The sequence below is a fragment of the Cynocephalus volans genome, chromosome 7, assembly GCF_027409185.1.
Source record: "Cynocephalus volans isolate mCynVol1 chromosome 7, mCynVol1.pri, whole genome shotgun sequence".
NCBI lineage: Eukaryota > Metazoa > Chordata > Mammalia > Dermoptera > Cynocephalidae > Cynocephalus > Cynocephalus volans.
The window spans coordinates 62,722,513-62,748,172 of NC_084466.1; the positions used below are offsets into that span (position 1 = coordinate 62,722,513).

The 25,660-nt window shown below is 36.1% G+C and overlaps 1 protein-coding gene across 1 annotated transcript in view; it reads right to left on the reverse strand.

Moving 5' to 3' along the window:
* Nucleotides 1–4,489: 4,489 nt before the first annotated feature.
* NUFIP1 (nuclear FMR1 interacting protein 1) overlaps nucleotides 4,490–25,660 on the reverse strand; it is a 40,051-nt gene continuing 18,880 nt past the window's right edge. The window contains exons 7-10 of the mRNA XM_063102293.1: nucleotides 18,782–18,975; nucleotides 11,685–11,801; nucleotides 7,518–7,750; nucleotides 4,490–6,270 (exon numbers count right to left, since the gene is read on the reverse strand). Of these exons, the coding sequence (XP_062958363.1) occupies nucleotides 6,154–6,270; nucleotides 7,518–7,750; nucleotides 11,685–11,801; nucleotides 18,782–18,975 (661 nt within the window). The 3' untranslated portion in view covers nucleotides 4,490–6,153. The remainder of the gene's footprint in view (nucleotides 6,271–7,517; nucleotides 7,751–11,684; nucleotides 11,802–18,781; nucleotides 18,976–25,660) is intronic.

The following is a 25,660-nucleotide window of genomic DNA, read 5'->3' on the forward strand; positions in this document are numbered from 1 at the left end:
AAGAAGACATTTGTCCCTGTCTTTATGAGAAGACCCAGAAAGTACTCCAAACATCAGCCACAGTTGGTATTTCATCGGATGCACTGCCTGCAGGGTACAGTCTATGGCAAGAGCTATAAATGGAATTCCAATTTGGGGTCTTTCCCTAGGGGCTCTCTGTACATTCTGAATACCTACCTTATTATTCCATTTATTCACATTTACCCATTTCCTTCTCTCCCAGTCTTGAGGAAGCAATAATCATTCATTCCCTGTTCCGCTCCCAAGAAGTTTCCAGCTATGCTAACTGAGACTGTTCGGGAGCAAGTTTGTCCTCTGAAGTGCCTGCTTCTACCGTTTCAGTGGCTTCTCCTCTCCCAGAGTGACCATTCAGTCCATCCCAGCCTTGTTTATCAGCAACAAAGGACATGACTAGGGTAACCTTTCAAGGTTAATGGGAAGTATGGGCTGTAGAGGTTCAAAGACCACCATCACAAGAAAAACTGCCTGACCTGTTCCACCAGCATGGACTTTCCTCTCCTCCTCTCTCAGAACTTGATGACCACCTAGCTGCAGACTGTGAACTCTACAGCACTTGGCACCGCCATTTTCACATTTAAATCAAAATACATTGCCCAGACTCTCATACCTCATTTTAGAATTTAAATGACTATTCTTTAATGGAAAAGAGCAAGTTGATAATAATAGTAAATACAATAAATGGGTTGTGCTTTTAAATATGTCCACAACAGAGTTTTCCAAAAAATATGGCACTTTTGAGATACAAAACAAGCTGCAAAATGGAATATTACAGAATGATCTCAACTGAGTTATCTTAAAAAGTTATAGAAACTTAATTTGTCTGACTTGATAATTGACGGTGCTAAGCAATTACTAATTCTTAAAGATATATTCCCCCCCACCCCCCACCGAGGTCTTTATCTTCTAGAGATACATACTGAAATATATAGGGATAAAATAACATGATGCCTGAGCATTTGCCGCAAAATAATCCCAGGCAGGGTGGGGTAAGTGGGGAGGAATGGGTGAGGTGTGGATGAAAACAAAATTGGCCAGATTTTGTGTTGAAATTGCATGATGGTTGGGAAGAGGGTTGTCATTACATTACTCTATATACTTTTACATATGTTTGAAATTTTCCCAAAATAAAACGCTTTTTAAAAAAGGCATATAAAAGAGAAAAAACTTCCGATGCTTGCTCAAAAAACTGAGGAATATAACAAATGAAGAGAATGTTAGAAGTATGGATTCAATTGATTAGCTCTCTCCTTATGCTTCAAATCCCTTCAAGTGATATATTTAAAAAGAACTAAAAAATTGTAACAGTAAAGGAATACAAGAAAGGACAATATCAGAGCACCAGGGGTTTTGAGAAACACCTCATAAATTCCTCAAAGTGGTTCTCAAAATATAGTTCCCTAAACAGCATCAGCATCACCTGGAAACTTGGATTTTTGTTGCTGCTGTGTTTTTTCTAGTGGCTGGCATGGTGATCTGAACCTGACCTTAGTGTTACAAGGCCATGCCCTAATCAACTGAGCTACACCGCCAGCTTGGAAACTTGTTAGAAATGCACATTTTCAGGCCACATCCTAACCCTCCTGAATTATTAATTCTGGGAGTGAGGCCCTGCAATCTGAGTTTTCACAAGCCCTCCAGGTGATTCTAATGCACACAAATGTTTACAAACGACTGACCAGAAACATGGGACGAAAGCCTCAGCTCAAACTAGCCCTGGAGACAACAATCAGAAAGATCAAAGCAGGGCCGGGGGTGGCTCACGGGGCTCACTCGGGAGAGTGTGGCGCTAGTAGTGCCGAGTCGGATCCTATATAGGGATGGCTGGTGCGCTCACTGGCTGAGCCGGGTGCGGACCACACCAAGCCAAGGGTTGTGATCCCCTTACCGGTCAAAAAAAAAAAAAAAAAAGATCAAAGCAAATCCAGGGATACTCTAAGCTCAGAGTCATTAAGTGACAGAAAGGTAGAGACCTACAGCTCAAACAGTCAAGTCCTAACCTTGCCCACCCCCAAAACCGAGTGGTGGGTGGGAGTGGGAAACAGTATCACCCAGGAGAGAAGAGCTCCAGTCTCAGAATACGGCCCTTCATATTTTGGCATAGAAATAGGAGCAAGGATGGGACAAGAGCCTTGACCTGCCCACTTACCATCCCTGGTACTTGTTGAGGCAATAGCTACGTTAATGGTATGGCTAGGCATTTCATAACTAAAGCCAAAACGTTTCATTATTTTAGTTATACTAAGTTTCCATTTGTATTGTCAGGGCTAGGGCTCAGACCCTTCAAACCCATTGTACAGGCCACCAGACCCCTCACATGCAGGTCCACGCTAGGTAATTGGGAAAGATCCTGGGAGCAGTTGGCAGATGACAGGAGCTCAGTCCTCAGCTGCTGCTGCCGCCTCCAACAGCAGTAGTGGCCTCCCCGTGCCCCTTCCTCCCCACAGGGGCATCTTGGGGCGGGGGCGCCTGTGGATCAGAGCCACTCCTCCTTTATACTTAAGTCCATAACCCAGGACACCTGGGTGCACATGCGCAATTACGTTAGACAATAAACAAGGAACACCTGGGCACATGTGCATATTTACATCAAATGCTCACTCAGCAAGATTCTGAACATGAGGGGCCCTGACCCATTTTCCTTCACTTTCCCTATAGTACTATGCCAGCTTACAAGCCCCCTTTTCAGTCAAGGTAAATGTCTTTTGGAGAAAGAAGTCTTATTAAATGCAATACATGATCAAGTGAATCACTCTTTCCTAGCTAAGAGGGGACATTTAAAAACAACAGATAGCAGTAAAGATAACTAGTAAATTTGAGCAAACGGAACAACTGACAATCAGTGGGGAAAATAGAAATAATTCAAGGATTAGAAAATAATGTGAAAATTCTGACTGGAATCCTCTGAGATGTAAGGGTACTTACTACATCTATGAAAAAGAATTAGAACAAGAAAGCAATCTTGAGTATTTAAAAACAAATTAATAAACTTAGAATAGCTAAATAATAATTAATGGATATGTCTAAAGAGAGAATTACTGATTTGGAAGATTATTTTCCAGATCAGAGCAAAAAAGACCAAGACAAAATATAAATGTACAGTGACAGAGGATCAAGTTAGGAGGTCTCACATCTACATTCAGAAAAATGAAATAGATAAAATGAAAAGAAAATAAAGAAATCATTGCTAAAACTACCCTTAGTCCAAGAACGGTACAATCCTTCAGAAGAAAGGACTGTGAGGTAAACAGAATGAATGTCCCACACACTTAGACACATACTGGTGAAATTTTAGGACTCCAAGCATAAAAGGGAAATCCTAAAAGTTTTTAATGAGGGAAAAACAGATTATCAATAATAAAAAAGTGAAAGAGAAAATCAGGCTGGGGTCTGACTTTAATCAGCAATACTGGATGCTAGCAAACAATCGTATGTATTATAGCTTCAAAATGCTGAAGGAAAATAATTTTGAGCCTAAAACCATAACTCAATTTTTAAAATTTCAAATTAAGGATTCAACATTCAATTACTTGAAGATATGCTGCTATAAACTAGAAAACTAATCCTGGGATGCAGGAAAAAGCAATGAGAAGGAAACAGTAAGACTCATAGTTGTCTAATAACTATTTAAGCAAAATGTTAAAACACACACACACCAAGATAACAGAAATTAATCTGAAACTACGATCGCACCTTATTACACCACAAGAAGAGGTCGAGGTAGAGAAGTGAAAGAATGCTAAGGCTACTGACTCAGTTTTGAGATGGGTGGAAGATAGGGCTACTAATTAACTCTAAACATAATAAAGAAAAAGGGTAACCACCAAAGGAATAACGGGAGGTTTAACTATTTACAAAGCACTAGGAGGAAAAACAAGGAGAAAAAAGTAACACTCAGGTCAATAAAATAAAATAAAAACAAGAAAGCATGATATATTAAAAATACAAGATAGCCAGGAATAGCCCAAACATTTTAAGAATCTCAATTATTATGAATGGATTAAATTCCCCAGTGCTGTTTTGACCACATTAATTGAGGAAAACAGAAGTCAGTTACAGAAGTATGGAGAACACAGAAGAGTGTATCATAGGAAAAGGCACAACTCACCAACAGTCATATGCTTTCACATCTCAGAAATCAATTGATTAAACAAGCAATAAGAGAGGAATGTAGACAGTTTGAACAATTAACAAATTAAATCCAAAAAAACCATGTATCTAAAAACAGGCAAAGCATGCCTCCACCCCCCCAAAATTTATAGACTATTTACAAATATTGAACATGTATTCCATAAAGTAGAAACCATAAAGGCTATATGCTATCTGCTTGGAAATTTTAAACACACTTTAAAATAATTCCTGGGTTAAATATAAAGGCAACTGAATCTGAAATTACCCATTAGAAATAATCAACAATAGTCATCACAGCTAAACACTGTCAGACATAGACAAGGCAGTATTCAGAGGGGCATTTTCAGTCTTAAATACATTTATTAGAAAACAAGAAAAATTGAAGATAAAACTGTACACAATACACCTGAAAGCAGTGATTGTCAATATCCCTGGAGAAACCATAGTGATCTGTGAAAGTACTTCAGGAATCTGTGAATTCATCTATGAACTTCAAGCCTATGGAATTTGCATCCTAACCAGTGATAGAACTGCAGACTATGTCATATTTTAGAATATCAACTCAGTTTGTAACATCTGTTATTTCATTCTGATGAGATGAATTGGGTTAGGAATCACATCTTATATGAACTGAATTAATTAATGTACTGGGCAGATAATTTTCCAAAATATGGGACCCACTGGAGGAGTAGGATGAAACAGAATATAAAGGTCTATAGGGTGGTTACAAGGTTGGAAACACTGACTAAACATGAATCTTAATCTCAGGTCTGTGATGGCTCTACTGGTATATGCCAGGTGTGCCAGGACGCTGGAGAAGATCTTACTAATGTAGATGAGAGGGAGATCTTTCTTGAGAATAGCTATCAGCTTTCTTTTTTTTTTTTTTTTAGCTATCAGCTTTGTTACCTTTGTTCTTGCAGGCAAGATTCATGGACTTCAATATCACAATGTCAGATAAAAGTAATTTTTACACTGTAACAACAGACAAATTTTGGAAAACCTAGCTCCTTTTAACTATATGTCAAAAGGGTAGAGTTATAGCTAGCACAATGACTAAAACATAAGATCAAATTTCACATTATCTCACGAACCTCTGTTTCTGCTATAAGAAATAAGTTGAACTTCATCAAGTTCTATATTTTACATACTTTTTCCTGAGGGAATAAAGGTCTGATTCTGAGCCATACCAAAAAGAAGCACTTTAGTCAAATCTAAACATGGACAAAGGCCATATCAAATTCAATTGAAACATACAGAGGCCATATCTATATTAATATTTCAAACATTCAATATTTGAGCTATGTAAGTGGTGCTAGTAGGTGACTGTCTTTTGAAATAAACAGAGACATGAACACGTATTTATGTCTTTGAAATAAACAGAAAATTTAAATTTCAAGACCTTGTGGTTGTATTAATTTGATGTGGCTTATCTTAAAAACATTCCCCAGTGCTACAGGTAAAGAACAACTCTTCCTCTCCTGCATTAAAAACAAAATGGCTGAGGCCTGGACAGTTGGCTCAGATGGTTAGATTGCAGTGTTATAACACCAAGGTCAAGGGTTAGGACTCCTGCACTTGCCAGCCGCAAAAAAAAAAAAAATTTTTGGCTATATTTCTCTGCCTAATTTTGCTTAGCTGAACTAAACATTTGAAAAGTTTTCATCTTTACAACTAAACCAGAATCTTCAATTCTTAACCAGCCCAACAGCAATCTTCCTTACATGACAGCAATACATAAAAATAAATACAAAAAAAATTCTCACAGCATTATGTATAATCCCAACAATACAGCCACGGTCTTAAAAAATCAGTAATGTATTTATTTGCACAACATCAAAGGAAAGACTTGACAATCCAACATAATATCCTTATGAGGTTTACAATCTAACCATGACTAACCCAGTTTTGGGGGGGAAAAAAATGGTTCTTGGTTTTCCTCCACTAACTTGAAGATGGTACTATTTTACATGCTTCAGTTATTTGTGCTGAAACATCAGGCACCTAAACATCCTTAGTTTTTGTAGGATTAGTGCCAAGTCCAAAAAAGTCTTTTTTGATGATGTACCGAACACATTGCAAAATCACATTTCTTTCATGTCGAATGTCCGGAGCTAGAAGCTAAAAAAACAATTAAAAAAACATTAGCTAGTTAATAAAATATGTCTGGGAAACACAATTCAAAATATTAAATGTGCCTTTCCAATATAAAGAACACAGAACAGCACGAGATATATTTATTAATTATTTTGCTAAAAGACAATGCAAAAATACTTTCTTTTTAACTTACACCAATACTATCTAACTTTTTAAAGAGCACAAATATTCACAATTGGGGCTCTCTCTAAAAGTATCTAGAAAAAGACAGGAAAATAGGCTTAAAAGGCAGTAATTCTTTAACCTAAAAATTATGTCAAAGAGGATCCCCCTAAACCCAAATCTATAAGCTGTCCAGACATAGGTAAGTAAATATATTAAATATAATGACTATAAAACTAGCACTAAAAAAACCCAACATTCTTTCCCTCTTTTGTGATTATAATTGAAAGAAAGTTAAAAATCCCTGGTATATAGAATAAGTACATAACTAAGGAATCATATGTGATTTGCCACAATTGAATTTATTTTATTTTCAGTTTATTTTCTGATATCATTAATATAGTTGAGAAATATCACACAGAAACTTTCAATGGAAAGGTTATTTAACTTACCACTTATAAGGGTACCTCAAAAAGTTTGTGGAAAATAGAACTGAAAGATAACATGAATCTTTCCAAGAACTTTTTGAAGTACCCTCATATTTCAGATCCATTTTAATAAAGAGCAATTGTGTCTACACGTAACACCTCATAGAGTGAAACCACAGAACACGTTAGCTACCGCTTATGCACTTGTCTGATAAGTCAAAAATAAAGACTTTTCACAGAATGTCAATAGACAGTTTCACAACTCCACTAAAAAATGTGGAATTTTTCTACTACTCTTAGACATGCAAATCCTCCAAAATAAGAAATGAGAATCATCAGAAAACCTTAGGTCTTTTCTTTCCATTACTTTGTGGTTTTCAGCATTTGTATTAAAAACATTTTTTTCCTTCAGCCTGCCACTGTGTTTAGCTGTGCTTTCAATGAAAACTTTAAAAATGTCAGTAAACCTCAATACGCATTTCCTTACCAACTAGTCAAACCTAAATTTTTACTTTAAGCAGTTTTGAAAATTGTAATTATTCCACATTTACTGGACACCAGGGCCATTTGTGTCTGGCAACCTTAAAACACACACGCACACACACACATAACCAAAAAACCCAGTGGTTCCTTATGACATGAGAACACAAAAAGATTAGAATGTAAAGAAAAAGCATGTACCATTTCCAGGAGATTTGGATGGTGTGTTCTTGGTTCAAATAATGTTTGATAGTTATGACAATTGTTTTTCCTCTTAGGGTTTGTTTTTTTAAGACTTTTCCTTTGGTTCTCATACTTGGCTTCTGAGAAATTTCTAACAGTTGCTTTAACATCTTGACTTGGACTCTTATGAGTACTGCTATAAAGAACGTGGTTTTCTGCCAGAAAGTCTGCTTCAGTCTTGATGGGAGTTTCTAAGTATCATGAAAAACAAAGACAGAAATTAAAAAACAAATATAAAAACAGGTAGTACTTTCAAAACTAGTAACAACAGAATAGCCATAATATTCCTCCCAGCCATAATAGTAGCTAATTAATAACTTAAAACTATGAAAGATTTCGCAAGGCATTTACAGTATATTGCAATACTTTTCAAGTTGGGAGCTATAACTGCCAAGAACTGAAGAGACTACCATGAAGAGCTACAGAAAGTGATCTCTATGATGGAAACAATACCAGATGGAAACTCGGATATACACAAAGGAATGATGAGTACCGGACACAGTGAATATGTGGACAAATACAAAAGATATTTTTTTCTCATTTGAAAGCAATTTTAAAAGATAATTGACTATTTAAAACAAAAGTAATAACAGCATATGCTACATTTATATATTTAAAGAAATAAAATCTATGATAACAATAGCACAAAGAAAGGGAGCAGGAAAAAGTAAATTGCTGTTAAATTTTTATATTATATATATGTAAAGTGGATAATATCATTTGAAAGTACACTGTGATATGTTAAAGGTGCATACTATATACTCTAGACCAACTCCTAAAGAATAAAACAAAGATATACAGCTAATAAACCAGTATTGCACTACCCTAAAAATACAGGATTAATCCAAAAGAAAGTAGGAAAAGAAGAAAAATGAACAAAAAGTAGATGATATGAATAGAAACAAATCATATCAATATGTACATTATATGTAAATGGTCTGAACACCCCACTTGAAAGGCAGAGATCATCAGATTGGAAAAAAGAACAAGACCCAACTACATGATGTCTATAAGAAACTGACTTTAAATGCAGGCAGTACTTGCTTTACAGTTTGAACTTAGATTAAATCTCAGTTATCAAGGAACTGTGCAAAGTGAGGACTGCCTACATTAAGTCACAGATAATGGAAGAAGATACCATGTACACACCAATCACAGGAATGCTGAAATGGCTATATGAGTCAAAAAACTATCAGGCAAAAAAGACTTCAGAAAAGGGAATATCACCATGGATAAAAAGGGACAGTTAACAATGCTAAAGAGGGGCCGGCCCTGTGGCTCACTCAGGAGAGTGTGGCACTGGTAGCGCCGAGTCTGCGGGTTCGGATCCTATATAGGGATGGCCAGTGTGCTCACTGGCTGAGTATGGTGCAGACAACACAATGCTGAGGGTCGTGATCCCCTTACTGGTCAGGGGGAAAAAAAAAAAAGCTAAAGAGGTCAATTAACCAAGAAGACAAAATAACAACATCTAATAACAGATGTTCAATACATATGCAGCAAAAACTGATAAAACTGAGAGAAGAAACAGACAAACCCATTATTATGGTTGAAGATTTGAACACTCCATTCTCAGTAACTGAGAAACGATTAGGCAGAAAATGAGTAGGGATACAGAAGACCTGAACATCACTAATAATTAACTCATATTGGCAAAGAACACTTGACCAAATACATACTCTTGTCAAATTCCCATGAACATTCACCTTGTGTTGGGCCACAAAACAAGTCTCAATAGAATGAAAAAACTGAAAGCACTCAGAGTATGTTCTCTGACCATAACATAATTCAATTAAAACCATTAACAGAAAACTAGCTTAGAAAACCTCCAAATATTTGAAAACTAAACAATATACTTCTAAGTAAGTCACTAGTTAAAGAACAAGTCACAAGAGAACTTAGGAAATATTTTGAAATAAATAAAAATGAAAACAATGTGTCAAATTTGTGGGATGCAGCTAAAGCAGTGCATGAAGGGAAATTTATAGTTTTAGATGCTTCTATCAGAAATGAAGAAAAGTCTAAAGCCAATTATCTAAGTTTCTGCTGTAACGAGGTACAGAGTAAGGAGTAATAATAATAATAAAGAGTGAAAATTAATGACATATAATAGAAAAAAATCAGAGAGGACCCACATTGTGTCCCTCGTTTATTTATTCCAAACTCCCTATGTTTCAATAAACTAGAGCCCAGAAGTAACAGTGAAAGCTAGAAATCTGCTAGTGACCTGGATGGCTTAATAAAGCTGAATTCAAACCACACTAAATAAATCTTAAGCCTTAGGAATGTGAAGCAAGGGATTTCTCCTTAAAACAGGGCATTTTAAACAATAAGTCAAAATTAATGCATACAAAAATCAAATAATCTTTTAATAGATAATATCTTCTGTTAATGATTTTTTTAAAAAGGCTATGCATTATTACTGTGCAGGAAGACAGCTAATGCAACACAGAGAAGGACTATAATGGAAGGCAATAGGGTTGGCCTCTTTAGACTTTTAAGTCCCCAAATCTAGATTTCTATATTAGTTCTGCAACATACTAGCTTGGGCAAAATTATCCTCTCTAAGCTTAAGGTTCTATAAAATGAAGGAGTGAAACCTCAAAGATTCCTGACAGTTTCCTTCCTTCCTTCCAATTTAAAACTGGTGGCAGTCTCAAAATGAAGATATGATTATAAAGGTATTAAATGTTTCATCTTAAGAGAGAGACAAGAAAGCATTAGTCCACCTTTTTTTTTTATGGGATTCCGTAATCTGCTAATAGCTTTCTTTGTTATCAACTGTTATAAATACAACTGATAAGTGGGAAATGTAATATGTGTTTAAAGAATAACTTCATCTTCATATCAGTGTATTGGAAATAAGAGTAAGAAATAAATACTGTTTTTCTTAAAATTAAAAAAAAAAAAAAAGAAGAGGAGGCAACCATCTGTTAAGGAATACTCTGATAAAGCCAAAGCAGTTTATATTTCAAAATTCAAGTAGCTTTTAACAAGCTACCAGAGTAAGCCACAGCCCATTAAAAAAAAAAGAAAAGAAAAAAATTCCCATGTTACAGATAGATATAAATATCATCTTTCATATTAAAGTTCAACTCTTCCTTATTGAACATCCTCCAGCTACAGAAACATTAATGATCTCTGGCCTAGTCAACATTAAAAGTGCTGCCATCTTCACTCAATTACATTCAAATCTTCCCTTCTTTCTATATAAACACTTTCAGAGCATGTATTCTTATCTTCAGTACAGCTCCTACTTTGACTACACATGTTGTCATGAGATACATACATACAAATTCTCTCCTGTTTGGTAAAGCCTAAATAAAATTACCATATAGAGCCAAGTTTCCACAACAGTAGGACTTAGGCTTATTCACTAAACATATGCTAGACTATTGATATAAATCTTGGATTAAGAAGTATTGCACTGCATCAGATCAACAGACTACTCACAGCTCTTTCAGGTGGCCCTAAAAGAGATGCTGTAGGAGATTCCACAGGTTTATGATAATAAATTTCGAAACAAAGCCCCACGCATTATCATCTGTGACATCATCTTTAAAGGAAAGACAGGTATCCTAAACATGGCTGACTTCTCAGAAAGACTCTTGAAAAGATTTCATTTCTTCCAACCTTTAAAACACACAGGCTAATACAACCACAATATAGGGCTGCTGTGTTTCCAAATGAGATAATTTTATAAATGTGCTCTGTAAAGAGCAATGCCGTACACACATTTTTAAAATTTTATCATCCTTTTTGTCATAAAGGACCTTTTTCCACCTACCAAAGGTGCATAAAACATGTTATGACAAGGGTTCATGAGAGCAGAGAAGGAATTCACTTTCTTTTTGCTTTTTCTTTTAGAATTTTGTTCAATTTCTTTAGAGGATACTTCTCTTCTCCTTCCTATTCTTTCATTATATTGTATTACCTTTGCCTTTTTCTCTCAGAGTAACAACACATTTCTCCAGCATGTTAACTTCATTTCTGAATCAAACAAAACAGAAATTTGAAGATCACATAAAGAATATGCATCCTGGATGCTATTAATGCTATTATGTACCAAAGGCAAAACGCAACAAAACAAAACAGAACTCACTGTAACAAGGTGCCATGACTTACCTTCTGGCTCACTTTCTGATCCTGAAAGACTGCCATAGTTGCTCATTAGTGAGCACAGGGCTGGTGTCACTTCCTTGGGTATGACAGTACGTTGTGTTTTCTCCTCTTTATCAGACTCTAAAATAGAAGGGAAAGAACTAAAATTCAAACATATACCCAAAATATCTTCACCATTACAAAGAAAGCTGACTGCCTCCCCCACCCCAACTTCTTCATTTGTTAGTGAAAAGAAAGTAATTTCTGATCATTTCTTTAATCTTCTCCCTCAAAATAATTACAGGAGATCTGGAAAATTTCCCCTTGGTTTAAATCTTCATTGACAGAGAGGCTATTTGCCCCAGAGGAGACAGAGAGGCAAATGGAAACTATACACAGCTCAGTTACTTACCATGCTTCACAGGTTATGGAATTTGGGCCTTCTCTAAATTAACTTAATTACACAGTCTGCTATTAATTTACAGATAGTAGGGAAGGCCAAAAATGCATTTAACTTCACTAGATTAGGATCACTGACTCTCAAAATTATTCTTAGGAATAAATAAAATATAAAAATATCCACCCTATTCTGTTGGTTTTAAGACTGGTTTTCAGACACAAATAATATTTAAATCATGTCAAAGAGTTATGCTGAAATTAATTCATTATCTAAAACTTTTAAGAACTTAAGTGAACAAGCCAACCGCAAGAATTCAGCAAGTACTAAAGAGCCTGCCAAAGGTAAAGTGTTTGATCAGAGCCCAGTAAGTCTAGCTGTAGCCACAGGACACCACCTATTACATTTATTTTTGGCAGCTCTAAGAATGTATTAACTCTGTTCTAGACAACCAATAAAAATAAGCCTGACTGAAGACAGTAAGTAACTTGTCTATTTAATGAACCAACTCAACCCACAACAATATGAAATGCTTCAAGACTAAGCATTTAATGTTCACCAAGTTAGTCCAGGGGAAACCAAAACATGCCAATAGGAAATGGAAGTATCCTTATATGTGAATGTTGAACTACCACCTTCTGCTGGATGAAGTTAAATCCTCTCTCCTCAATCCACCCCGACTAACCAGCACCATGATCCCCAAAACTTCTCCTTGTCAATTTTAAGCTAAAGTATTACCTTTTCTGCTGGTTTAATAAAGAGAAAAGAAAATACGCTGTTTACATATTTAAATTACTAGTGCATTAAGCAGAAATCTACCACAATGTTAGTATGGAGACTGTTCATTCATTGTTTGAATAATCAAAGACCAAACTATAGCATTTCCTTCCAAGACCCAAAAAGGAGTACCAAAAAGTATAACAACAGTTAAAATTATGCTCTTTAAAAGCATGATACAATTTAATTCTTTTATTATTTAATGAATAATGACTTTTATTATTAATTACAGGAGATGAATCAAAATTCAGAGAATACAAGTAACTTTTCCTTCAGGTAACATAACTATATAGTTGAGTCAAATTTAAATCCTGGCTGACTCCAAATCCCAATTCTTAACTAGTGAGCTAGAATGCCTCCTACAGATATATAAAGTCTTCCTCTTAAAATGAAGCCTTCCTATCAAAATGTTTTTATGGCCAATAATAATGCTAATAATGTCTTCTTCTAGCTACAACACCAGTTCCTGTTCTCTTTTGCAGCAAAACTCCAAATAGCTACTTGATATCATTTACCAGGGAAATCATCTTGTCCTGAAATTTCCTTAAAGCTCTATGTCCTACTCCAGAATCTATTCCAATCTGTCTTTCAGGCCTACCACAACAGTGACACTTTTTCTACAACTTCACTTGTGTCCTCTGTGTTGACAAATTTAGGTTATTTCGTGGTTCTCATCATATTTAACTTAGAGACGGCATTTGACGTAATCATGGTTTGCTTTTAAAAAACACCTTCTTTGCTTGGCTTCCAGAATCCTTTCAGTTGGCTCTCTTTTCCCAGTCTCCCTACTGAATTCTCCTAACTGACCAACTTCCAAAATTATGGAGTGCCCACAGATCCAATTCTGAAAGACCTCTTTCTCTTTATGCCTCCCCTTCCCTAGATGATCTCATGTTATCTAAAATCTTAAAATGTTATCTATGTGCTGGTAAATCACAAATTTATACCTCCAGCTTCAATTTTCTCCTAAACTCCTGAATAATCTTAACTGCTCATCTACTTAGATGTCACACAGGTATCTCAAATGTAAACCTGTCAAAATCAAACACTTGATTTCCACGCAGAGCATGCCTTCCAGTACTCTCCATTTGGATAAATGCCAACACTTTCTTCTTGAGTTTAGGTCAAAAACCTAGCAATCATCCACGACTTTTCTTTCTCTCATATACCATATCTAATCTATCAACAAATGCTGTCAGCCCTATCTTGGAAATACTTCCAGAATTGTATACCTCTTCTCACTACCTCCACCACAGCCCTAGTCCAAGGCAACATTTCTTGCCTGGACAAATCTAACAGCCTCCTAAAAGACATCCCTGATATGACCCTGCCTATCCCTCCCTATCGTCTATTCTCATAAACACATAAATCAGACCACATCACTTCTGTGCTCAACCTCAGAGTAAAATCCCAAGACCTTTCCTTGTCTACAAGGCCCTACTTGATCTGGCCCTCCTCTCGTCTCTTAAATCCTATCACGTGCTTGCTTACTCCACTCCAACCTGGCTCTTCCCTGACCACAGGAGGCATGCTCTCCCCCGTGGTGTTTGCACTTGCTGCTTTCTCTGCCAAGACTGCTATCCCCTCAGGTATCAGCCCCTCACTTCATTCACATGTCTTAATGTCACCTTATCAAGATGCCCTCACTGATCACTCCAGATAAAACAGCACACCCCCTTCTCCGAACATCATTCCCTTTTTTACTCAACTTGATTCAGCTTCCAGATGCTTTTATTATCCCAACATATTACATATTTGTTTACTGTATCTCCCCCAACCAAAATGTAAGCTGCAGGACAGAAGGATTTTGCTCTATTCAATGCTGTATCCTCAGAGCCTAGAACAGTATGTAAGTACTCAACAAATATTTGAAGAACAAATTGTCGCATGAATTCAAAAAGGTTAACTAGCACAGAATAATAGAGCTAGTAAGAGGTGGAGCTAAGATAGAAACCTAGTTCTTCATGGATTCAAAGATCCTTCTTTTTTCTAAAAAATAACATGATTCCATTTTTATTTAAAAAATCAAAGACATGTGCATAGAAAAAATATTGGAAGAGTGCCAGTCAGTGGCTCACTAGGGAGAGTGTGGTGCTGATAATACCAAGGCCACGGGTTCAGATTTCTATCTAGGGATGGCTGGTTAGCTCACTTGGGAGAGTGTGGTGCTGACAACACCATGTCAAGGGTTAAGATCCCCCTACCGGTCATTTAAAAAAAAAAAGAAAGAAAGAAAAAATATTGGAAGAATATAAATATACAACAAAATGTGAGCAGTGGCTGTCTGTAAGTCAAGAAAGTTTTTTTTTTTTTAATTTTGTGCTTGTCAGTTTTTTCCCACATTTTCTGTATTTTATAATCAGAAAATAATTAAAAAATTAAAAACAAAGGGAAATAAACTGTAGAAGACTGTTCCTCACAATTCAATTTAAGAATCGGAGGGCAAGGCCTTAATTGTCCTATTGATAGTCCCTTTTCCCTTCTTCCTTTTTTTTAAAAAAACTATTTATTTTGAAACAATTACACAAATGTTGCAAAGTAGTACAAAGAGTTTTCGTGCACGCTTCACCCAGCTTCCCTAATGTTATCCTCTTACATAACCCAGTACGTTTATCATACTAACAAATTAACATTGGTACAATACTACTACCTAAACTACAGACTATACTGTAATTTCACCAGTTTTTTCCACTAATGTCCTTTTGACATTCCAGGATCCACCATACCACACTGCATCTGGTTTTCATGACTCAGACTTCTCCAAATCTGTGACAGTTTCTCAGTCTCTCCTTGTCTTTCATCAACTCAACACTTTTGAAGACTGTTGGTCAGGAATTTATAGAATGTCTCTCGGTTTGGGATTGTCTTTCCTTTCTGATGATGAGACTGAGGCTATGGACTTTTGGGAAGAATACCACAGAGGAGATGTGCCCTTCTCGTCACATCACAGGTCCATGATATCAACATGACTTATTACTGGTGATGTTAACATTAATCATTTGGTGGTCTGCCTGGTTTCTCCCCTATAAAGTTACTGTTTACACTCAAGGGAAGAATTAACCTCCAACTCAATAAGAAATACCAAAGAATTTTGGACATATGTTAAAACCACCAAAGTAATTAATAAATATGCTCTAGCCCCAAGAAACTTAATAATTAAGTCTCCTAAAGAAAATGCTATATATTGAAAAAGTCACACACACACCCCCCCCAAATAGGAACTTTGCTTATACAGTCTCCAACTCTCAAAGAAGACATTTACTGATGGGCACTCAAAACAGCTGATGTGCTCTGCCAGCTTATTTTCTTACTTTAACATGAACCTTTAGAACAACAGCGAACCTAGCTTTTTCTCACTTTAACATGAACCTTTAGAACAACAGCGAACCTAGCTTATGTCAGAGCACAGTCAGAATGATGTCCCAGTGTTCTATGACAATAGCTATATTTACATTATAACAAATGACTAACAAATTGGATTGTCTCTGTTTTATGGATGCTGAGGCACTTCAGTCACAGACAATAGACTTATTGTTTAAGACTACAGGCTAGGAAAGCCATAAAACTTGTTTATATATATATATATATAAACAGCAACAAAATGAACTGGGTCTTAACTAAGGAGATACCAAAAAAAGATTTAAAAAGAAAGAAAAAAAACTACAATTGGATCTGCTGAATCAATAAAAATTTTAAAAATAAATAAAAAATAAAAATCTTGAACAGGCTAGTAGGCTAGTCAGCAGAATACATAAGAAAATAAAAAATACAGCAACAGTAAGGAAATCTAGTGACAAGCCATACTCAAAACTGATAAACTGGGAGACTCCAAATGAAAGGCTTTCCCTTCAAAATAAAGTCAATTTCTAATTCAAAGCAGCTGCACAATTACTGAAAGCACACATACCACCAACTACAATAAAGAGGTGAGCTCAGGCAATGACTTTCTAAGCATGACCTGAGGTTTTATAAAGATACTCCAGAACCGCTGTCTTATCTCAAAGGTGAATACTGGTGTCTGGATTAAGTTCTGAGCCAGAAAAAGGCAAAACATAAATGGAATTGGGAGAACTTTATTCTTTTTGGGGGGTAGGGGGAGAACTTTATTCTTAAAGTGAGCTTAGTGGTGAAAAGTGTCAACTACCAAGTGAGAACACTGGGCCATGTGATCACAATGCTGACCTGCCACTGACAACCTGAATAACTAGATCATAAGGTAGGCTGGCTATGGCCCAAAGTAAGGGAAGATGCCTCCAGACAAGTGGAAGACATAGAGAGTAGAGATGTTGAGAATACTTAGGGCCTGTGAAAAAAGTGGTACACAGTTTTCTGCAGCTATACCTGAAGTGAAAAGTTGAAGAACCTATGGTCTAAAACATTGATCTGGGAAATATCAAAGTTCTGAGGAAATCTCAGGTAAAGGATAACATAAATTTAAAAGGCATCTTTCCTACAAAATTAAGCTACCATAATTTGATCGTTGGTATTTTTATTTCCTTGGAGAATGATATTATAAAAATCTATAAATTTTTTAATGTACAAAATTATAAATTTATAGCTTACATGGATGATTTTTATATTCAAGATTTATGTTCTCATCTTTGACCTTCAAAACAGGTTTGTTTCCCATCCTCGACCCTCAGTATAGGTAGAGGTTTTGACGCTTAAACCAAAATAAAATTATTTGAGATCTCTCATTCAACTGTTCCTAGGAATCCAACTGAATGTTTTCTACCAATAAGAAGGGGAAGAATTCACCACTGTTTCTCAAGACTCAAGTGTACTAGCAGAGCCAGTCTTCTAAATTCAAATTCTGGCTCCAGCACTAACTGGCAGTATGACTAAGGTAAATTAGTCTACGTGTTCATTTCTAAAAAGGGAGTAACAACAGCATATACGTAAAAGGTTGTTATGAGAAAGAGAGTCAATATATATAAAGCATACAGAATACAGAAAGTATATTACTGAATAAGTATTAGTTGTGTTAAGATAATTTATTATTCCTACGAAGTCTTATCTTACTATACTTAGCCCAACATTCCCTTATGCCAAGATTCTTTTCTGTCCTAATTCAGTCAACAAATTAGTTATCCCCCCACTTCCTACCATCCATAAGTTCAATAACTTGCCATGTGATTATCATAGAAGCCACTGTCATCAAAGCTGAACAGAGCCCGCAATCAAGCCTACAATGTAACATCAGTCCACTCACTAATAATTTTCATGTAATCCTTTACAGTAGGAAGCACATGCAATCAGATAAAACCTCACAATGTTATTGCAGGGAAAGTTGATGCAAATATTTACATATACGGTTTTATTTTTCAGAAGGGGAATGGAGTCTTAGAGGCTAAATGATGTCCACACGTGACAGCAGCATTTTGCTGCTTTAATTTTTCAACTTATAAGCAAGAATCAACTTGCCTTATAAGTTCTAGAGGGAATTCTAGGATAAACTATAAGCATATATAATTATATTCTATGCTCTGAGGAAGAACAGTATTACTCAAATACAATGAGTTAATATTATTTGCCCAAAGAGATCATGCTTGTGCTCAGTCGCATAAATATTACTGGCTTCCATTGGAATTACTGCTTTATAGGTGGAGGAAAAAATCCACGTAATTGGGCAAATTCCAATCTATAGCATTAATACGTTCAAAACAATCTTTAAAAATTTCAAAGATTACATCACACTATGGAAATTATCCAACAGATATAATCTTTCTCCCATAGCCTGCCCGGCCCATGTACCTGCTCCCAAGACACAGAAAAGATGTTGTGAAATGAGGTTTTGGACAAGACACTATTAAAAACGAAAACAAAAGCATGACTCTACATTTTTAAATATTTGCCATTTAACTCTCCACAAACAAGGCTGTGAATAACCAACTCCACCATCATTATCTGTACACTTATAATAATGTTATTTTCCTGTTTCACTTACCAGAATCACTGTTTATCAAAACGCTAAGAGGATCTGCATTTGCCTCAGGTGGACCTTCAGGCTTCCCATCACACAAGTGATTGCTTGATCCAGTGACTGCTCTCTGTCTTACACCATCATTTTTCCATTTCTGATGTTTGCCAGGACTTCTGATCTTTGCCATCTGTGAGTGTCTGGACATCCCTTTCATCTTGCTGGAGTAAGAAAAGTGCAATTCTTAATGTAAAAGGCACTGATTTTCCAAGAAAAATTTGAGAAAGACTACTGAATGCAAAAGAAACCTAGCTGTCAAAGAGACCATTTTTAGCCCAGTATAGTACATGAAAGAGACCAAAATAAAAGAAATTCAGTGGCTTCCAAAGACAGAGAAGTCTATGGTAGAACCTTAAAAGGACAACACCCCACAATATACCACACCTTATTGATTCTGAGCTGCACATTTCCACCTGTATTTTAATCCCTCTGAAATTGGGCTGTGTTACACAATCATCAGCAGGTCAATTTAACTGGCAGCATTCCTTCATTTCTATTGTACACAAAAGCATTTCTTAGAGTTTATAAACTATGTTAGCTCTCATCTACTCATTTCTAAGAAGCCTTAAAGTTTCTGAAGCATTCAAATACGCTGCCTTATCTGACCTTCATGACAACCCTTTGAAATAGATTAGACAGGTACTATTCTCTCTACTTTACAGGAAGGTCACAGGCCTAGCACAATTTCACAGCCAACTCAAAAGTTAAGTGCCCTCTCAACCATTACAATCACTTCAAGTACTTATGTGATCATCTTCTGATTTAAACTATATGTAGGGGGGAAAAAATTTTTATAAAAAGGTTTGCTCTCTTTTTTTTTTTGGCAGCTGACCAAGTACTGGTAATCAACTGAGCTAAGTGGTCAGCCCCATCAATGTATTTTCAGTAGGCAATAATATAAGGTGTCTTTTGGTGGGACTGAGTTTTCACAAACATAGTATGCTTTTCCAATTTGCCATTTATCAGGCAAAATTCACATTTTATTAATAATGGAGGCTGCAGTTAGGAGTACGGAGATTTGAAATCTGTGTCCAAATCTCAGTTGTGCCACTTAATAGCTGTGCCACTTAATAGCTGTGCCCCTTAGACAATGTTAATATCCCTGAGCCTGTCTACTCCCTCATCTGTAGAACGGGAATCGCAGGAACACAGACAGAATTAAGTAAGAGAATTATTTATGTATTTAGAGCAAGGTAACACATTGAGCCCTTAACAGGTGGCAGTTATCATCATAACATTTTCTAAATAATTTGCTAAACTAACATACTCAGTTTATTTCTGCAATCCAGAGGTTCTTAATCCTTAATCCTTTTAGGATCCCCATAACCCTTAGAGAATCTCATTCCAAAAATCATATATGTATACACACACACACACACACACACACACACACACACACACACACACACACTCATTCTCTCTCTCTCTCTTTCTCTCTCTCTCGCCAAATTTTGCAGAGAGCCATAGAACAATCTCTAATGTCCATCCATAGATGTCAGGTTATGTACTCATCAGTGTCACTGCAGGTAAAACAGGTAAAACAGGTACAGTTTCTGCCTCTGGCCCATTGTCCCCCTAAGGATAATGCATAGATGCCACTTTCCTTGTGCTCCTACTTACAGATGCCTTCTCTGTGTCTTGCTCCTACAGCATCTGACTACAGCTGGCTTCTGAATGATCACCTTTCACTAATAAGCAATGAGTTAGGATATTTCCTTTTTTTTTTTTATTGTGACCGGTAAGGGGATTGCAACCCTTGGCTTAGTGTCACCCGCACCGCACTCTCCCGAGTGAGCCACGGGGTCAGCCCTAGGATATTTCTTAACTGATGAGATCAACAAGACTTCACTGAGAAAGGAGTATTTTGGTACTGGCACTCTGCCCAACTTTTGAGGGAGTAGTTCTGTTATACTACTGCTTGACAATCATTTGAAAGAAAAAGGTTATTTAATCAACACTTGAAAATAGTTACAATAAGGTATAATATACATAAAAGTGTAGATATACATAAAATGAAGAGATTAAGGAATATAACTAAAAAGCTAAAAAAGAAAATAGAATATTTTTAAAAGACCCAATCCAAAAGAAGGCAAGAAAGGAACAAAGAACAAATTAAAAAAAATAAGGATGATGGTAGATAAAAATTCAAGTATATTAGGAATTACATTAATATAAACAAACTAAGTACTAGTTAAAAGGCAAAGATTTTTAGTCTGGATTATAAAAACATAAAACCAAATTACATATTATATAAGAGATACATTTTAAATACACAGGCACAAAAAGTTTAAAAGGAATAGGTTGTTCAAAACACTATCCTTTCCCCACTGCATTATATTGCTACATTTACCATATGTCAGGTGATTATCAGTGGATCTCTTTGTGGGCTCCATTCTATTCTATTTATCTGTCTATCCTAGGCTGTAGGGTAAATGCTAGACATAGACCTATTCCTCCCCCCTGTGCATACCAGAGATCCCCCTTCCCTCCGAGAAACTACCCTTTAAGACAAATGGAAGCAGGGACCCTAAGTAAATTAGCAAACTGGTGTTAAAGTGCTCTGGCGCCAAGAGAGTAGCCAGTGGATTAACTTATCTATTCAGCCAGATCTCCTGTGTGCTCTGAGTTATGTGAGCTAGGTGAGGGTCTACATATAAGTATGCAAATGATTTACATCTCTGCTTTGATCTATTCACTATATAACTATTGTATGTACCCATGGTGGCAAGGATTTCCAGCTGGCCAGCCACCACAACTCCCATTAGCCTAATAAACTGATGTCTCTACCTATTGAACCAGGTGAGTTTTCTGGAATAGGCAAACACCCAGGGAGTGCCTTCTCAGATTTGAGGCCCCTGCAATACATCAGCCAATACCACATTATCTTCATTACTCTTTCTTAGCTGTTCTAGATCCTTTGAACTTTCATATAATTTTAAAGCTTATCAATCTCCCTCCTACCCCTGAGGAAAAAAACAAAAAACTTGCTGGGTTTTTTTTTTTTTTTTTTTTTGGCAGATGGCCAGTACAGGAATCCAAACCCTTGACCTTGGTGCTATAACATAGAGCTCTAACCAACTGAGTTAACCGGCCAGCCCCTGAAATTTCAACTGTGATTTATTTGGGGGAGAAGTAATATAATTATTGTCTTCCAGTCCATAAATATTATATGGGGGAACTTCAAAACGTTTGTGGAAAAATTAGAATTAAAAGATAATATGACCTTTCCATAAACTTTCTGAAGTACCCTTAGATATCCCTCCATTTATTCAGGCCTTTAATTTTTCTGAATGTTTTGTAGCTTTCAGTGTAGAGGTCTTACACAAATCTTTTGTTAGATTTATTTCTAGGTATTTGGGGGGTTTTTTGTTTTTTGTTTTTTAATAAGATGACCAATAAGGGGAACTTAACCCTTGACTTGGTGTTGTCAGCACCATGCTCTCCCAAGTGAGCTAACCAGCCATCCCTATATAGGGATCCAAACCCATGGCCTTGGTGTTATCAGCACCACACTCTCCCAAGTGAGCCACGGGCCGGCCCTGGTATTTGGTATTTTTGATGCTACTGTAAATTATATCTTTTTAAATTTCACTTTTTAATTGTTTGTTGCTAGTATACAGAAATACAATTGGTTTTTAAAATATTGATCTTATATGTATTTGGCACCCTTGCTATATTCATTTATAAAAGTGGTAATAACAAACACACTTCTCTTGTTCCGAGTCTCAGGGGGTTGTTATCAGTACTGCACCATTATTATGATATGGCTGTAAAGTGTTGATATCCTTTATTAGATTAAAGAGATTATTTTCTATTCCTTGTTGGCTGAGAACAATTTAGTAACTGATAATTTAAGTGTGTTGCTTAATTTCCAAGCATTTGAGGCTTTTCTAGTTACTGATTTATGGTTTAATTTCACTTTGGTCAGAATAAAATTGTTTTGTATGAATTATTTCAGCCCTTTGAAATTTTTTAATAATTGTATTATAATCTTTTTGGTAAAATGTACAGTCTTTATTCGTTGGGTATAATAATATCCTAGATGACATTGGTTGTGTTCAAATCTTCTCTTACATTACATATTATTTTCTAATAGTTACAAATGGTGGTGTGTTAAAAATCTTCCACTCTGAATTTATCTAGTTCTCCTCTGATACAGTCAATAATTTTTGTTTTACATACTTTAAAGTTATTATTTGATACATATAGGTTTAAGATCGTTGTCTCCTTGTTGCACTAATCCATTTAACATGAAATACTCCTATTTATTTCTAACAATATGCCTTGCTTTAACATCTATTTTGTCTGATATTAACATTGTTATACCTGGTTATTTTTAGTTGGTGTTTGCACAGTATAACCATTAGTGCTGGATCAACTGTAATTCATATGGAAAATTTTTTAAAAGACCTCAACCCCAACACTATGTACAACAATTAATACTAGACATAAATGGGGAGAGTAAAGCAACAAATCTTCTAAAAGGGAACACAGAAAGATAGCTTCATGACCTTCAGGACGGCAAAGATTTCTTAAGCAGAAGACAAACAGTACAGACCATAAAAATAAAAGACTGATAAACTAAACTTTATGAAAATTAAGAACTTCTATTTATCAAAAGACACCATTAGGAAATTCTGTTTCTGTCCAAAATAAAGCAACAAGGACTAGATTTAGACTCCTACCTGAAACAACCAAAAAACTAGACAAAATTCAGAAACAAGAGCTTCGAAGATACAGGACATCAAGCAGCAAGAACAGTGGTCCCTGAGAGATGGAAATAAATTAGCAGTAAGCACAAATGTGCTAGCTTACTGCCTTAAGAGTTTCCAGACCACAGAGAGGGGAGCCCAGGTGGAATCTGGCATACTCCAGGTTGAGGAGTCGGAGCTGAGACTCCAGAGAACAAGACATCTAGAGTTTGCCGAAAGTACCAGAGAAAAAAAGCTGCAGAGTGAGAGAGAACTCTGAAGACTTGCAGAGAATTACCCTGAACTATTTAGCAGATGAATGATCAGCTTATACTTGTGAGGAAACTACCCAAGGGCAGGGAAAGAACCACCCCCAAAAGGATTAGAGTGCCTAATCATCACATGGGGTCATGAATAGTACTTGTTTTCACTTTATAATTCATGGGGCACTAGGTAAAATACTCAGAAAGGTCTTGCCTCAGTAGTGAAGAGTAATTAGTAAACACTGGTTTGGTCATACGCAATAAATCTTAAAAACATGACCATGAAGGTTCAAACTGTTTCTACTTAACTTAGCTGTGTTATCAGAAAAAAAGTTCAAGAACATTTATAGGAATACAAAATATCCGGCACCCAAAGTAAAATTTCCAATGTCTAGTATCCAATCAAAAATTATGATGCATGCAAAAAAGCAGGAAAACATGACCCATAATGAGGAGAAAAATCAATTGAAATTAATCCAGAACACAAACATTAAAATTAGCAGAGAAAGAGATTAAAACAGTTATTATAACTGTATTCATATGTTCAAAAAGTTAAGTAGAGACATGGAAGAAATTAATAAAAGACCTACTCTTATAACCTAACTTAATGTGCAAGCAGACTATAACCCACTCTTGTAACAAGTAGCTGAGTCTGAGCCAATTACAGGCAGCCAACTGTTCTGTACCTTATTCCCATTTTCCATATGTTACTTCCCTTTTTCTGTCTATAAATCTTAACCAACAAAGTGGCAACAGCAGAGTCACTCTGAATCTGTTCTCATTCTGAGGGTTGCACAATTCTTGAATTGTTCTTTGCTCAATTAAACTGTTAATTTGTCTAAAGTTTTTCTTTTAACAATTGAATGCTATTCTCAAAGTGATTAACAGAATGGTTGTATGGATACTCAAAGTGTCTACTGAATATGTATTGCTTTAGTACCATCAAAAATGCTTTGCACCATGGTAAAGTCAAAAAATCATAATGAACTATTGTTAAGTAAAGGACCATCTGAACTATCAGTAAGGAAAAAACTGGGTAAAATTGTATATCCAGCAAAAATATCTTTCAAAAAAGCAGACAAAATAAAGACTTTCAACTTTGTGTGTCTGAAAAGAAGTCACCTGCAGCCGACCCTCACTACAAGAAATACTAAAGGAAGTCCTTCAGGCAGAAAGAAAATGGTATAAGATGAAAGATGAATCTACACTAAAGAACAAAGAGCACCAGAAATAGTAACTACATAGGCATCCTGGCCATCAGCTGACCAACCCCCAACTGTGATTGAGCTTTGTCAGGTACAGCAGATATGCCTGACTCCCAGTTGACCCCAGATGTCTATGCAATTAACACTTATTGTTGTATTGAAAAAAGGGGGGGGGGCACCCACTGAGAGTAAAAATGCAAGCCACAGATTGTGAGATATATCTGCAATACCTATACTCCACTAAAAGAAAGATTTCTAAGTAAATAACTCCTACAAATCAAGAAAAGCAACCCCAGTTAAAAACTGGTCAAAGAATTGGTACTTCGCAAGAGACTATTCAGACAGACAATAAGCATATAAAAAGGAACTCAACACCATTATTCAGTAGGGAAATGGTATGACATGAGGGAAAGGTGTAACATCAAGCCTTGACAGGATACAGAGCAATCAAATCAGATGCAGTTAGCAGAAGTGTAAATTGGTTTAACCACTTTGGAACTATTTGGCCATGATCTACTAATACTAAATAAATGTATGGATACCCTATGACCACTAAAGCTAAATGAATGGAAGGATACCCTATACATGACCAAGCAAAATGACTACTTATGTCCACAAAAGACATATAAAAGAATGTTCATATCAGCTTCATTCCTAATAGCCCAAACTGGAAACAATCCAAATGTC